General features: G+C 46.9%; 5 protein-coding genes and 1 non-coding gene across 8 annotated transcripts; 3 read left to right on the top strand and 3 right to left on the bottom strand.

Annotated features, from left to right (window-relative positions):
- The first annotated feature begins 101 nt into the window (after positions 1-101).
- On the top strand, positions 102-2,470 carry BDBG_01081 (tRNA-intron endonuclease, archaea type). Its single transcript, XM_002628127.2, has 2 exons — positions 102-191; positions 406-2,470. Exon 2 carries the CDS (start codon positions 467-469, stop codon positions 1,397-1,399), a length of 933 nt encoding a protein of 310 aa, XP_002628173.1. The 5' UTR covers positions 102-191; positions 406-466; the 3' UTR covers positions 1,400-2,470.
- On the bottom strand, positions 128-5,278 carry BDBG_01080 (ribonuclease P protein subunit POP4). Its single transcript, XM_002628126.2, has 3 exons — positions 3,274-5,278; positions 1,424-3,200; positions 128-1,361 (listed from the first exon to the last, which is right to left on the bottom strand). Exons 1-2 carry the CDS (start codon positions 3,812-3,814, stop codon positions 3,022-3,024), a joined length of 720 nt encoding a protein of 239 aa, XP_002628172.1. The 5' UTR covers positions 3,815-5,278; the 3' UTR covers positions 128-1,361; positions 1,424-3,021.
- BDBG_01079 (oxidoreductase) lies at positions 3,917-6,463 on the top strand (the record flags this gene model as incomplete). Of its 3 annotated transcripts, none has more annotated exons than XM_031720176.1 (3): positions 3,917-4,317; positions 4,399-4,778; positions 4,918-6,463. In XM_031720176.1, 2 exons carry the CDS (start codon positions 4,428-4,430, stop codon positions 5,641-5,643), a joined length of 1,077 nt encoding a protein of 358 aa, XP_031576232.1. In that variant the 3' UTR covers positions 5,644-6,463. The 3 variants fall into 3 exon arrangements, with proteins under 3 accessions (XP_031576232.1, XP_002628171.1, XP_031576233.1); XM_031720177.1 differs by lacking the exon at positions 3,917-4,317 and having other exon boundaries at positions 4,428-4,778; positions 4,918-5,653; positions 5,718-5,738; XM_002628125.2 differs by having other exon boundaries at positions 3,917-4,778.
- Positions 5,627-9,398, bottom strand: BDBG_01078 (extracellular serine-rich protein). The gene is made up of 2 exons (XM_002628124.2): positions 7,040-9,398; positions 5,627-6,948 (listed from the first exon to the last, which is right to left on the bottom strand). Exons 1-2 carry the CDS (start codon positions 7,651-7,653, stop codon positions 6,615-6,617), a joined length of 948 nt encoding a protein of 315 aa, XP_002628170.2. The 5' UTR covers positions 7,654-9,398; the 3' UTR covers positions 5,627-6,614.
- Positions 9,399-9,462: 64 nt separating this feature from the next.
- BDBG_16276 lies at positions 9,463-9,585 on the top strand. Its single transcript has one exon. It is a non-coding gene; the product is annotated as a tRNA-Leu (tRNA).
- Positions 9,586-10,232: 647 nt separating this feature from the next.
- On the bottom strand, positions 10,233-11,286 carry BDBG_01076 (uncharacterized protein). The gene has a single exon (XM_002628122.2). The coding sequence runs from the start codon at positions 10,896-10,898 to the stop codon at positions 10,275-10,277; it is 624 nt and encodes a 207-aa protein (XP_002628168.1). The 5' UTR covers positions 10,899-11,286; the 3' UTR covers positions 10,233-10,274.
- Positions 11,287-15,535: the final 4,249 nt, after the last annotated feature.

Genomic DNA, 15,535 nt, shown 5'->3' with positions numbered 1-15,535 from the left:
CGGGGGAGACCCAAGTCACATGATTGCACGGCGTGCATAGTGGCCTATTAATCCAAAAGTAGTTAGTTCGTAATTGAAATCAAGGCTGAGCATGCTGAGAGAACAAATTTTCTTCCCATTTTCAAACAACTTCGAAATCCTAACCCACTGAGGATGGTCAACCATTTGACGCTCATGACAATGTGTAACTGGTAAGTGAAAAATCGAAATGCCATTCTTGAGATAGCCACTCCCTTCCTAAATGATTAATCCTCTACAAATCTGTCAATCCCCTGAAAAACTCAGTTACAATCTGGATTCGTGTGACGAGAAACGTAAATTTTCTTATGATTCATTACACGCACACTGCTATATATCAATGATACCCATGGCATAAACTGTAAATGGCTAACATCTTCCCACTAGTTGACTCGATACGGGGTAGAGCCATTGTTTGATGCTCCGGGTCAATGACCCATAGATCACCATGGGGAGCATCCCAGATCTACCAGTTCCTATAAGTCTGGTATCCGGACATTATTTCCTCTTCTCAGTCGATATAGCGACATATCTACGTCGGGAGCACAATATTTGTGGTGCGCTGATAGGAACTCTACCACAAATTCCCCAGCAGAATGTCTTCCTTGGACTTCCCCTGGAGCTTATGCCAGAGGAGGCAAGAATACTAGTTGAGAAGGGCGTGGCTTATATCGTTGATGATGCCAAGGTTCATGAGGATGGCATGCAGAACTTAGCTAACCAGGACCGGCATCGTTACCTTCAGAGTCTCGAGCAAGAAGGTCGTCAAGCAGCACTAGCCCAGGCGGGCCGTAAGGAACAACGGAGAGAGGAAGCACTCAAGAAATTAGAAAAGAGAAACGCTGCTAAACCGGCAGAGCCATTGCAGATCCAGGGTTCAGCGCTTTCTCAAAGTTCCAATGAAGTAGAGTCTGAGGAACATCTCTTTGAAAGCTCTACTCAAACTCCTTCCTCAGCCCTTACACCTTCAAGACAATCCATTGCCGTGGAAGCTGTCTTTGGAATCACCCCCGCAACATCAGATGGTTTATTTCCAAAAGCTCCACCCCCTCAGCCTCCCACTCTTCCAGATGTACCACAGTCGTACCCTCTTTTTGCCCACTTACATTCGAAAGGATACTTCCTATCTCCCGGCCTCCGATTTGGATGCCAGTACCTTGCATATCCCGGGGACCCTTTACGTTTCCACTCCCACTTCCTAGCCGTCTCTGCGGAGTGGGATGAAGAATTCGACATCATGAACCTGGTCGCCGGTGGTAGATTGGGAACTGGCGTCAAGAAAGGTTTTCTTATCGGCGGTGCAGAGTGGCCTGATGACACTCATATCGAGACTTCTCCTGATGCTGTGAGGACTTTTAGCTTCGAATGGGCTGGAATGTGACTGCGGAAACTGTTAAATTCTTACAGTTTTTGTGGATATTTTACAATACCCCACTGAACATCGGCGGTATGCACCTCGATATTAGCCGGTTAGGACTTGGCGATAGCCATGGCATTTGCATTCCGAGAGGGGCATCGAGTCTGCCTGGAAACGACGTGTTCTGTGGAACTTCAAATGGAATACATCATCCGTAACCTAATTATCTACCAAGAACCAGCCATGGTTGAGAATCCACTCTTCACATCAAACCACGGTGCCAACAACAAGATACAACGCAAGATACCTCGAAGTAACAAGGTCGACAATAACTCCATGCTGTAGGATTGGGATTGCCTATCTCAATAAACAGGCCCAGTAGCACACCTTGTGTGGAATGCCCGCCAGCCGAACACACCAACAGCCTGCCTACCGTGAAGTAGTGGACAATGGATGCGACTGGATATATAAGAGGAGCTACTAGCGTTGAGAGCGAAGCTTTCACTATATATGTCATCTGAATTATGACGACGGTATTATGCCAGTTGTTGTATTAGCTTAATGGACACCGTTTCAAGGTGAACGCCACTAATGTAACAACGCATCACGTTGAGTATTGATATGATGAGGAATGTATAAATTTACTCCTTAAAACGTTTTGAAATTTTACTTTTCCTCAAGCACATGCAATAATATCCAGAACCAACATAAGATGCACAAATTGATAAAGATTTCACACAGCCATGCTCGGAAGCAGGTGTAGCGGTAGCAACCAATTTGATGGACTGGAGTTGCAATGAATAAGGCGGGGAACAATTGAAGGCCATGTTGGCGGAGCATTACGTGCCATAAGTAACATGGATTCCATTGAAGTCGATTCCACACTCAATCTCGCCGTAGTTGCTAACAGGAGGGAGACAAGGTAAAGGAAGTAAACAACAATCATGCACCGCGTGGTGATATAGACGGATAATAATATATGACACACGTCAAGGGGAATGTAAGTTCGCGAAGTTTCCCGTCCCAACAAACGATTTGACACCCATTCATCCCTTGTCAAAAGTTCTAGTATATCAGCCAGGCTCTAGGAGCAGCATACGGTCAGCAATCCTATCTCCCCGACTGCGCCCAGAGGACTCTCCAGGTTAAACAATAGTATATCCCCAATTGAAATGGAGAAGATATCCAAGACGGTTAAGGATGTATCCCTTGACGGAACCTCCGCCCTCTCGATCGCACACAGGACACTCATAGTAACCTGCATGACGCCCGAGAAAAAGCACTGGCACTTCTTTCATACCCAGCTAGATGGAGGACGCGATTCGAGCGATCCAGAATTACCCTCTTCTTCCAGGTAAATTTAGCTTGTCCTTTCCCCTCAACACCCCGTGTATGGTTGTAGATTTTCTGCCGTCGGTTGAAATCAACATGCCGAAAATAATAAGGTGCCAACGAACAAATTCACCGCCTTGCTTGAGGAGGATCATTGCCTCTTGTCGTTATTTTGCCAGATATGTTAAGAGGCCCACGTCCGGTGTTCGAGTGAAATACTGAACGAGGCCCACGCAGGTGTCTATTTCTGCTCGAGAAAGTCGTGGGACCCTCCGAGGTAGCTAGTTGGCTTGCAGGTTATGACATTGGGGTACTCAAAGATAGTCTATATTCCTCCACTTGAACTTTTTGTTGGCTCTATCAACGGGCCTATTCTCGAACTGGCTGCCATGTAGCTCGAAAATAAGATTGCTCTTGTCCGTTTCCATATGTTCGCCGCCGCTGGTGGGAAGGGGCACTTGGAAACGAAATATCGTATGCTCTTTTGGAATTGCTAGAAAGTATGTTAGCCAGAAACCCCATGGTATATGTGGCAATGGAAATTATGCACAGATATTATAACTTACTCTTAGCTTCATCTTTCTCTGTTACTACAACGAATGTAAATTTGGAGTCCCGCACAACTATGCCCTTCACACCAACGCGACTAACACATCTGCTACGTACGACCTCAAGCTCCGCTCCATGGAAATCCGCGCTGGCCACTAAACTCCCATGGACTAATGGATTAATATAGGTTTGGGGGTTGTCCCGTTTCAAATCAAGCACGTCGTGCATGTATTCAATCCACATCTGGTGGAGGCGTTTGAAGATGTCGTATTTGATCTCCTTCTTCGGTAGGTCATATATGCCAGTAAGTCTCTTCTCCCGAGCAGAAAGGGGCTTCGGTTTTTGTTTACGCAGGAAATATTCCTTCTTTCGCAAGCGGTGGAGTCGTCGGCGAGAGCGGTTATCGGCAGGTGTGGGGGATGTCGGGCCGAGGAAGAGAGGTTTCTGCTTTACTTTCTCCGTGAAAATGGTTGAAGCTGTATCAGGTGAATGTGCGCGGGATATCAGCTGCTGCGCAATATGGGCGCGCGTATTAGGGGCAGCATCTGAGGGCGCCATGATCGTCGTGAGGGCTATTCAGCAGCGTTCATGTCATGTCCTGGCGGTGGTGGATCGTCAATGTAGAAAATTGTGGTGACTAAGCAGGCCTCCACACAATCTCGTCCAATCCACAGTGCTAACAGTGCATTCCAACGATGAGCATGGCTATCATCTGTAAATCAAATCTTATACCCGGCATATCTAGCTGGAGAGGGATATTGCTAGCATATTAATAGTTCATTACTGGCGTGTGCGCCAAGTTATAGCCATGAATGATTGAAAAGGCATATTAGAAAACTCGCGCTTGTAAAGCCGATCACCCTCCCTCCCCACATACCGGATATACATACATCCATGGATATCTTCTGGCGGAACTCGCTGCGAGTCTGCGATTTGAGAAACGGGGCCTCGGCATATCCGCTCTTCCCCGCCCTCGTGGACTGGGACCATCAGTGCAGCGGGGAGAACGACCGAGCCCCACGGCCATCTGATGGGTCCCCAAACCATTGCGCCAGATCTAAGTACTATTTATATCGTTGCTATTTCTCCGAGAAATGCCTCAGAGATAGCTAATTTCCCATCTTTTCCGGACGCAAATCTAGTGTTGACAACCCCGTGAACAAAAAAGAAGATGTCTTATGAAAAGAACTTCGCCGGAATCCCTCCGTTCGCAGACGATGTGCCCTGCGCCCCGCTTCTGCGTCTCTCGCTGGAAAAGCTCCTAAGCCAAGACGAGACCGAAGTGCTACGCTTATACAGCGCATGCAAGGATTTGGGGTTCTTCTATTTGGACCTGCGCGGTACTGCGATCCTGGCAGATGCTGATCAACTCTTTGGGATCGGGGAGCAGTTATTCGAACTAGACATCGACGAGAAACGGCGCTATGATTTCAGCAAAGAGAATTCATACTTTGGATACAAGGAAACTGGCGCAGCGGTCGTGGACAGGGAAGGGAATCCTGATAGGAATGAATTTTATAATGTATCATTGCCCCTTTTACCAACCATAGTCACCCAAGCGTTTCAGCAATCAAGGTCCTTGAAGATTCCGGATATAATGTTGGCTATTGAGTTATATAGGCGCAGTCCATTGAACAAGGGCTAACCAAAAACACAACCAGGTTTCCAAGGACGATATCTTCGGAATCTCAGAACCCCTGCCAGCGCCGGATTTCCTCAATAAATCACGACCGGTTTTCAAATCATTCATGACCAATGCCCACAGCATCGTAACCCTGATCCTCAACCTGCTAAATGAGAGTCTCCACCTGCCCCCATCCACCCTAGCAAACATGCACCGCCTCGACGCTGTCAGCGGTGATCAGGTACGAATGATCAAAGCGCCGCCGCAGCCGCCAGACGATAGGCGCACGGCGCTAGGTCAACACACAGACTTCGGCAGCGTAACCGTCCTCTTCAACCGCGTGGGTGGCCTACAAATTCTACCACCAGGCAAGGACGCAGAGTGGTGTTACGTGCGCCCCTTGCCAGGTCATGCAATCATAAATTTAGGCGATGCCATGGTGAAATTCACGAATGGCCTATTACGCTCTAATATACACAGAGTGGAGTCCCCCCCCGGCCCGCAGGCCGAGACCACCAGATATAGCCTTGTGTACTTTGCACGGCCAGAGGATGACGTCATTCTCAAGCGGCTGGAGGGGAGTGATTGTATCCCGCCACTTACACTTAGGGATGAGACGGGGGCCTTGGTGGACGAGGAGGAGATTAAGAGCAAGGATTGGATTATTCGTCGTGCGTTAGGGAATCGGCCAGCGCTGCATAAGGAGATTGATTATGAAAACAATATGGGCACGGAAATGATCAGCCGGAGGGTATATACCTAATTTGCTTTAGGTTCGTTTGCTTATTTTATTTAGGAGTTATTAACTTATTCGTGGTAACTAATTAGGTAAAATAGCCAAATGTGTACTCTTATGACAACCGTCAGAGCTAGTAATCTACTCCTGCAGCGGCTGCCGCTCTACTGACTCAAAGATCGTTCTGCCTTACCATTTATCAAGACTTCGAAAACAACCATTAATTAGGATCTAAGCCTATTTATTACCTTATTAATTTTAATATTTTTGGCGTAACAGTGGGTTTCCAACAAGGAAAGTACCCCTCCCCATCTGATGTACTGATACCCCAACGCGACTCAAGCAAACAAAATTAATTTTGAAACTATAATTCAAGAATATACCAACTGGCAATCGAGAGACAAAGAAGGGGAATATTCCGAGGGCTGGGTTGTTTTTATGATGAAGACTCCTCTTCAATCTTGCCGACTTTGGAATATTAAAACTGCGAGAAACTTGATGTTGCAAGGGGCGGTACACAACATCAGGGGGCTAGACCCAAGTTCGCAACACCATGAAAAAGCAGGTAATATCATATATCTCATACGTGCATGGTAATATTTCCTTTTCTTTGTGTCCTGTACAACTCATACGTAGGAACTCAGAACGATCAGCAGAAATTAAGCTAGCCAGCCTGTATAACTAACTCATCAAATAGCCAGGAGTATCTACAACAGGGAAAATAAAATTAATAAACAAGTAGCAAGATCAAAGTATCAGAGTCATAACAAGTAAATAATTATGCGCATGCAAAGGGCCCCGCCCTCGCTCTCCCCGAACCCCTTCTCCACACTCCATCGCCAACCTAGATCAAGATGATGTAGCCACTCCCTCCCCAATACAATGGGAAGTGAACATACAAGTAAAACTCTAAGTTGCAAAGAACAAGATGGTAAGATTATAATGATGGAGATTCAACTGCCCAACGACCCCCCACCACCTGCTTCGAGGATCTTCATTTACAGAAGACCCACAAAGCCCACCCCACCCGCGACGACCGCTGCGAATATGTTGAACACCATGGTCCCTTCGCTGAAAAGGGAAGATGCGGCATCAGGAGTTGAGGTAGGGCTAGTCGTAGCACCACCAGCGCCAGTGCTAGTGGCGGTGCCGGTTCCAGTGGCGGTTCCAGTGGCGGTGCCAGTGGGGCTACTGGAAGGTGTCCCTGAGGCGGAGCTTGATTGATTTGCGCCCCCGTTCTCCCTGAAGATACCGCCCCGGACTTCCTCCGGTCGGACGCTTCGAGCGTTCTTGGAAGCGGTTTGATAGGCTTCGAGGGTCTTTCCTCTAGCCCTATATTTTTTTCGGTTTGCATATTAATACACGGGGCCAAAGGCAAAGGAAGAAACAGGAGCTAAAAGAGGGGGGTAAAAAATAAACTCACGGAGGGTTAATGACAGCACTCATGCCACCCTGGCAATGGCCGCGGGTCGAGCAGTAGAGCCAAATGGGATCCGTGTTGTTGATTCTCACGGTGAAGGTAGCATCAGGCTGGCTGCCGTCGATGTTGATGAGGCCGGAGTAGAGACCGTCGTCTGATGGGGTGCAGGGCTCATCGAATGGCCCTGCCGCGACGTCGTGGTTTCTGGGGAAGAAGTGGAAAACGACATCGTCTCCTGCTTGAGCTCTGATGGTGTTAGGGCTAAAGGTAAGACCTTCATCGCCAACCTTGACGTCGATTGTCGCTGCAGAGGCGGCAGCGACGAATGCAATTGTGTTGATTAGAGACTTCATGATGGCTGCTTTTTTTTTCTCCCTTTTGGCGTTGCTTCTTGGTGTAATCCGTGATATTAAAATGTGCAGTAGATAAAGAGAACGAAGTATGGACAACGAACGGATGTAATAAACCAGGTGCAGATGCGAGATTATGTGTTTTCTTTGAACAAGGCACAACAATAAAATTTGAAAAAAGAAATGAAAATGGAAATGGAAACAAGTTAAAGGGACGCAGGAAGTTGGACGTCGTTTTAAAGAGATTGCTCCAGCCCTCTTGAGCATATCTCAGCAGAGCGGCATCGCCTCACCTTCCTGATGCATGTCAGCCCTAGCAATTGAAGGATTTGTTAGTCCCTAGTTCAAGAAATCTTTTACTCATGGCGTCGCGAGATGTGCAGGCATGGCATTGTCATTTTTCACCAAAGATTGCAACTAAGCGCGTGGCTTTGGGTGTATATGCAACAGCCAAGGAGGGTGTACGTTCCACCCTGTCGGAGCTTGGTTTGATCAAAACTCTCACCCCCAGTCAACAAGGCCTGCCTGTCGCGAGAATTGTATGGTTTGTGCTCTTTCTCAATTAGGTTTGATCCTTGATCCGTTCTGGGAGATCATTTGCGTTTTGTGAGTGGTGTTGCAACGTTAGAGGTTTCAGCCCGTCAGCCCAAGAATTTCGCTTGGCGCGTAAACTCAGGGGATGTCGCATTTTGCGCGGAAACACGGCCTCCAAACTTAGAGAGTATAAGAAAACAACGAAAGCTGAATAATTGGTTGCTTTCCATTTTAATTCTGACTTCGTCATGTATCTCATTTCTCTAGGAAACAATCGAATAACTGAGAGACGCTACCATCGCTACCCACAGCGGTGACTCTTTCTTTTAAGGTTTCACCACCAAGCATCGCTTTGGTGATGCAGAAGCTGGGCGACTTCATCAAACTCGCCCATCCAGAGATGTGGCGGCATGGCTTCCACGAATGATAACCAACACAGCGAATAATGCGCCACGATGATTCCATGCTATTCATGAATGAAGAACCAGCGAAGGCCTTATTGGTAATGTCACTGATATCACGACGCATCTACCCAACGGGTAGCGCCTTCAGATATCGAAATATAGTCTTATTTGTGGGATTCATCTGGGAAGGTTAGGTGGACTCATGACATTGGGTTCTTCAGTGCTTAAATGTGGATTGTAAATTGTTTCCTGCGGTGATCCCCAGATCTTCGCATCAACATGAAGAAATTATTTGGTATAGCCATATGGTATGGTATAGACGTATGAAATTCCTGGAGGTGCTACTTAATGCTTGTTGGGTTTCATGCCATACACCCCGGATATCTGGGCGGCAGCTGATGTAACTGTAACTGACCACAGAAGTGCGTCAAGTTGGGGTTTTCGGGGTCGATATCAGGCTTTGAGATCCTTGAGGCTCATGTACCCCGGACCTGGGACGGGAACGCGTTCTTAACTGGAAGTCGGGGATGGTTCAATTTATTCACCAGATTGCAAAGCAGTCTGGCTCGCCATCGGCGGAATGGTTTGTTCACCTTTAATAAAGAAAAGAATCTAAATCTCCGTGTAGTAAGACGGACGCATGCAAAATGGCTTCAAAATTCAATCTGGAATATGCATCGAGATCTTGTACGTTGCTATAGTACGCTGCTATCTATGGTGATCCTCAGCAAATCGTGTCGGGGAAGCTGCCTGCCTGCAACTAGCCATAGCTTCGGCCACTTATCGCTCCATTCAACCGAGTGACAGCCTGGAGTTTGAGGGTTCCAAGAACGGCTGCCGCTCTAATTCGAAATCCCGGCTAGCAATGGCTCTTTTGGCCTGCACAAAGAGTACCAGTCGGCAGTCCTCAGCCCAAGGTCAAGAACAGGTTCAAGCAATCCTGCATGATTAGCCACTAGGATTGACGGTAGAGGAACGGTGGTGAGTAGCGCGGCCCTGGAAGCGTTCGTGTTCATATTTGCATTGGCCGCTGAGATAGAATGATATGTTGAAACGGGAAATAAGATCATCCCCCGCGAGCCTGGATTGTTCTTGGATAACTTGAGAACGTAGCGGCCGATAAATTGATGTTAAACATGACAAGATGGCCGAGTGGTTAAGGCGTACCGTTCAAGTCGCATGAACACTTGGAAATTCCTTAATAAGGATTTCCTGATCCGGTATGGGGAAACCCGCGTGAGTTCGAGTCTCGCTCTTGTCAACATTCTTTTTCTTTCTTTTTTTTTTTCCGTCAAGCCCCTTTCAAGCAGCAGCTCCGTTTTCCGAGTGTGTAAACTATGCGAAGATAATTCCATTTCTTTTGAGTTGATTTGATTTGACGGTTCTACAACGGAAAACCACGCCTTTCTCCTGAAACCAGTGAGGATTGAGCGGATCAAATTGTCTGATAATAGTAATGCCATTCAAGGCTTCTGTGCTCCATATAGACATCGAAGAAGGGTTGTGATATTCCTTCCTCCGTGTCACGGCTCCTCAGATTCAACCTTAGGCGCTTCCTCAGCTCATGCCATCACTTATCCCTCCTTTCCCTAGAGCTACCGGGGAACGATGTCTCTCTCCATTCATGGATTTTTTTGGCTCGAAGTCCCTCGCACAATGTCATGGCGATGCCGAGGGTTTTCCTTTAACCCATCGTTAAGTCTTATCTTATTCATGATTTCTACACACTTCTTATTATCTCGGATCATCCAATACCCTCCTTAGCTAATTCAATCCGGTGCTGAACGAGCCTCACATTTCAGCACTAACGGATATGCGCAACTGTTAAGTTCGTTGTCAGTGTTATCATTTCTGCTTCTCCGTTACCAGACGGAGCAGAGTATGAGAAAGACCATCATAATTCTTAACTTGGTGATTAAGAAGGTTGCAGACTTCTCAATTGTTACATCGTTACACTTGGATTTGCTGGTGACGGCGAAAAAATTGGGTTCCAACTGGATACCAAAAAGGGGTAAAGAAAGCTCGACTATCAACATTCATGTGGCGCCAATGCTTCCAAAGTTGATCAATATTGGTAACAATGATGCGAATAGAGAGAGGACGTGGGTTACGTGTTCTTAGAGTGGAAACGGGGGAATTACGTCTTGCGATGAAGAAATAAATGCCCGCAAACCCTTCGGGGCTCACCTGATTACCAGTCCATTTGCGAGGAATAGGTGTCGGGCATCTTAGTTGCACGGAGGACGCCTGCCATTTGATATAACTCTCTTCCCAATGCAGATGAGAGATGAGAGGGTCGCCATTGAAGGAAGGTAAACATGATAGGGGTGTGGCTATCATAGAGCTGATCTGACCCTCGCTATCCAAACAAGCCGGCAAACACAACGTGTATTCCCCGATTAGGACTATCGGCATTGGAGGTATTTTCAAGGTGGAGGTCCCTGATCCCGATATGTGGTAGATCCCGAGTGCCATATATCCGTCTACCATGGTTTCGAGTGATTCTGGATCACAAGCCACGGAGGGAGCTTGAGCTTGAGGCATCGCATCTGGTATAAAAGTGTGCGATGTCATATGCCTTTTTTATGTCCTGATAAGCAAAGCATCAGAGGACATCACCAGTTCAGCAGAGCACGATCAGGTTTTCGGCTTTTTGATATCTCGGGCGCAGAAAACGGAGAGCGATGGAGGTCTCAAGTTGTCCTGGATCGGGGATTGCAAAGGATGTAAAACGGTTGTATTTCCCTCTCGTCCCTCGTCATTAGCCCAACACATCATTCCGAATTCACAATTCTAGAATTGCTGTTGCACGATAAACAGCGAACTCTGCAGCGGGCAAGGCATTTGGACCTATTCGTATGTACGGAGCCAGGCTAACGACGATGAGGGCAGCCACGAGATGAAAATGAACATGAATATATTTCTTATTATTTTTATTTTCCCCACAGGCAATGCATTGTCGGTGATTGACGATGACTATGCTATTAATCTTATTCCTTCCATTGTTCTTTTCTTCTCAAGTCCAGCATTCTCAGTTACCATACCATACATGATCGAAACAGAACGCGGTACACGTAATAACCATACGATACACGTGTTCTGCGGTTTCGATCAAATACCGCGCCAGGTATGAAAAAACCCAATGACACCACTCCCGCCCGCAGAGTCAGCACAGACCCCAAGAACCAAGCTCTTCCAGACCCTAATAAGATTCGCAGCGATACAAGTCGCAACAAGCGTGGTACAAGCGTGACCCGGCTTCGTTCCCCCGGACGAGCCGTCGCTGAGGTCTCGGTACACCCAGCAGCCAGGACGAACTGGTGTGACCAGCCAGCCGCATGCTGAAAGATTACGAGTGTAAAATACGCGTGGCTAGTCTGGAATAGGAAGGTCTCTCTGTGAAGGTGATGTTTCCAGTGATAACCATACTGCGCCTATCTGACCATATCCATGGATTCCTATATGTTTCGATCGAGTTCTCTGTTTTCGAGCACTTTAGCACTTCCTCTCAGCGCTTGAGGTGGAGGTACAAGTACAAATACCCCATCCCTTCCGCCACTCTAACCGAATCAAGTGCAGCACAAGAGCATGCAGAAGCCTTTTTCCACAATAAAGCCACACTCTCTCTTCTCTTCTTCCTGCAGTCAGAACTCCCGATACCCCGCCAACTACAACGTTGCATCGGAGTTGCCTTCTGCAACTTGCCGAGTCTGAATAGCAAACTTGCATAAATATGCATGCTGAGAGAGACGGACGGCTCGAAAAAAAGCATGCTTCTTTTCGAATTCGCCTGCCCTGTCCCGCTCCACTCCGGAGAGGGTAACTCCAGGCCGCGGATTGATCCTATTAGTTTCCCTACTGCTGGGAATCTTGCGTCCACTGAGGAGATGCAGAGCTGCTGCAGCCTTCTGCAAATGCAGCACCCAATGCGTTGTTCAACGGCAGAGATGGGGGCTAGCCAAGAACCAGCCAATCATGCCAATGTGTAGAGCTTTTTAGGGTATCTGATTCCTCGCGTTCCTTGTGGGTTGAGATGATCGTACGGAGAAACGAGTTCTCAATGACGACGAAAAAGGAAGTTTTACGATATCACTTGTGCGTGCGGGAATAGGTTTTCTCATGCGCTGTCGTGCTATGCTGGCTGGTGACTAAAATTCCGGGTGTCTTTTCCCTTTTTTTCATTGGTTTCCGATTCATGCGCGGGAGTGACACCACCTTCCTGTCTCATCATAATCTCTTTTATTTATTTCAAAACTTGGAAGATTTATGCAAGGAATGAACCCCCGCTGGGTGATTGCCACCCTAAAACTGCCCCGCCCAGAGCCCAGGATGCTGTCTTGATTCTCTCTCAGACGGCAGGGAAAGACACGGTCGACTATTCTTAATCCGAACATGTGTGGCAAGTCTTCTCTATATCCTTGCCAGTTTTGTGTCTGAGAGGCTTCTATGCACATAAGCAGGTCGGTCGTATCAAGAAGGCGAAAAAAAAAGAAGAAAAAAACCCCATTCTTTCATCCCGGCTTTTGTGAGACCCTGGCTCCCAGGCCCCTGGCAATTGTCGCGAGATTTCCTGCTGATGTTCTCCAGACCCTGTGCTTGACGCAGAGTATTCCAGGGGGGGAAGGGGCGGACGGGGGCGGGGGTTCCTCCAGCTAACACTATTCAAGAATGCATGTGCGTTCCGCTGGATAAAAGAGCTTCATGAATGATAAGATTTGTTCTATGCCACCTCGGCTGGAAGGCAACTCTTAATTTACGCCATCTCCATTTTACTATCAGAAACTCCCCTCCCAGTTGAAACGCAGAGTCATATCTTCCATTCCGCCGAAATTCCGAAGCTTGCGCTGGTGTGGCAAGATGCAAGAATGCTCTGAATGGTCTTGCGACAAGGTGCCACACATTGACAGTACATACATACATGCAGACATATGCAGGCGGACGCTTCATTCAGATATTTTATTCTTCACCGCCAAGATCCCCGAGAATCCGGGCTCTCGATTGAAGTACATACATACATTACATACTTCTGCATATGTACTGCACCATATCAAAATCCCCCATCAGTCCCCAATCCAACATGTGTACTGTGTAGGTCTGCAACTTCTAACTGGCCACTGAGTGGCAAGGCAACCGATATCGCGCAGAGTAACTACAGAGTATGTTCACTTTTATAAATTGAATAGCAAGTAGAACGACGAACCGTGCGATATGCTGTCTATGTTCGCAAAAAAATCTACGCTTGCGTTTGAGTCAATAGTTACCCAACGGTCATTCAAGGGCTTTTCAATATTGAAATAAAGCTGTCTGGGAAATCCAACAAGATATGGAATCTGGAGTCATGTGTAAATAATTCCCAAACCCCTCCCCCGCCTCCTATTATCCGATTTTTTTTATTTTTTTTTAATCGGTCCGCCGCCCCCATATCCCTCCCCCCCCTGCGCTGGAACATAGCGCACGGGTACTATGGTGGTGCCCTCGGCGGCCCGCTTGGTGGGGTGGATCGGGAGAGACAGTGCTAAGGGGGGGGAGCGGGCTTAGGGCTCACAGGAGTTTTTACTGCGTAAAGCACATGTCCCGAATAATGAAACAATAATAGCAGGAATATATTTTGAATCCTGTGCTCGACTACGGAACTTGCTAGGGAGAAAGAAGGGAGAGAGAACAATAACAAAAGAGGGGATAGAATAACCGCGCATGAAGCGCATGAAAAGAAATATAATGAAAGAGGGCGGAGCAGTCAGTTGCTATAGTTATAAGTGTTAGGCGGGCCAATCGTAGTGACAGAATAAGCGATATTTTAAATGTGTGATTCCATACCCACGCAACTCAGCTAGGTACTAGGCTCTGGGCCTCCTCGGGCGGATTATTATTATTATTATTTTTTTTTTCTGTTTAAAAATAAGAGATTAGAAATAAACGCGCTTTTGATATGATTCTTGGCAACAGTCTTGTTGGTTGTTGTGGAGAATTGATTGATCTATTCTATTTCCGTGAAAAAGGCGCGACAAGCTATCAAATTCCTAGTCAACAGAGTCACAGCTCGCCCGAAAAGGGGGATCAATAGAGAACCGAGGACGCCAAAGTCAATAGCCATTGCGTGCGCAACTTTTTAAAAAAAAAAAAAATTTAAAAAAAATGTTCTTGCTTTGGAGAGTGACACAATGACACTCGTGGTACATACGTTATCAATGTCGGTTCGTGTGATCATTTGCCATATTATTATTGGCATACTTGTGCAGCATCGTTAAACGAAGCCTGTCAGGAAACCTCCGGCGCTGAATCCGCTGGCACAGAATTGCCCTGTCCCCATTTAATATACGGAGTATATTGTCCTTGAAGGTGGGACGGGGAATGATGACAAGCTGATGACAAGATGCACACCGCACCTAGCGATACCGAAGTCCAGAGAAATCCATCCTCGACAATCAATCGCCTTATTGTCATTAATACATCGTCCTAGCTAATGCGTTCAGCCTCCCCTCTCCTACGGCTGATTTCGAGGCTTGGTTTGATAGTCCTATTCCTAGAGCTCTAATAGCCATAACCGAACCGTACACGAGTCGCGAAATGAAAATAGGGGACATGATGAGGAGTTGGTGGTGATAATGTCCGATGTTTCCTCCAAAAGAGTATATAATATATATTTGTTTTGATAACCGCCTTGCATCTCCAATTGGTGAAAACCCTCAGGTACGGTACAGTGATGTCTCTCTTTTCGTCTTAAGAGAGAAAGGGTTTCCGCGTCTGTTTCCGAATAGTTGTGGATACTTTTTACCCAGGTATGCATGCATTTCTCTACTTGAGACGTGGACTTGAGACGTGGACATGAACACGGGCCATTGGCATTGAATGCTGAAGGACGTGAAACAGAATCCATCATGAACAGCTAACTAATTGTAACCGCCCCGAAATGCCACTAGGAGACTAATACAAGATGTTGATGTTGAGGTTTGGACGAGGATCATTACAGTATTTATTGAAGGATAAAATGGATCAAGCAAACTTCTAGAATTTGTTATATACCAAGAAGAAGAAGAACGAAGTAGAGAAAGAATATCAAAAAAGCATGCCCTCCACTTCTTCCCGACGTTCCAGAAGACGACAGAAGACGAAGGAAAAAAGGAAAAAGAAAAAGAAAAAGCCACCCGCTTCAAACCACGCGGTTGTCAGCGTTTCACACTGACAGAAACCAGAAAACAAAAGGAAATATA

The sequence above is a fragment of the Blastomyces gilchristii genome, assembly GCF_000003855.2.
Source record: "Blastomyces gilchristii SLH14081 genomic scaffold supercont1.2, whole genome shotgun sequence".
Lineage (NCBI taxonomy): Eukaryota > Fungi > Ascomycota > Eurotiomycetes > Onygenales > Ajellomycetaceae > Blastomyces > Blastomyces gilchristii.
The sequence above is the reverse complement of the archived record's forward strand: the minus strand, read 5'-3'. Positions and strand labels throughout refer to the sequence as shown.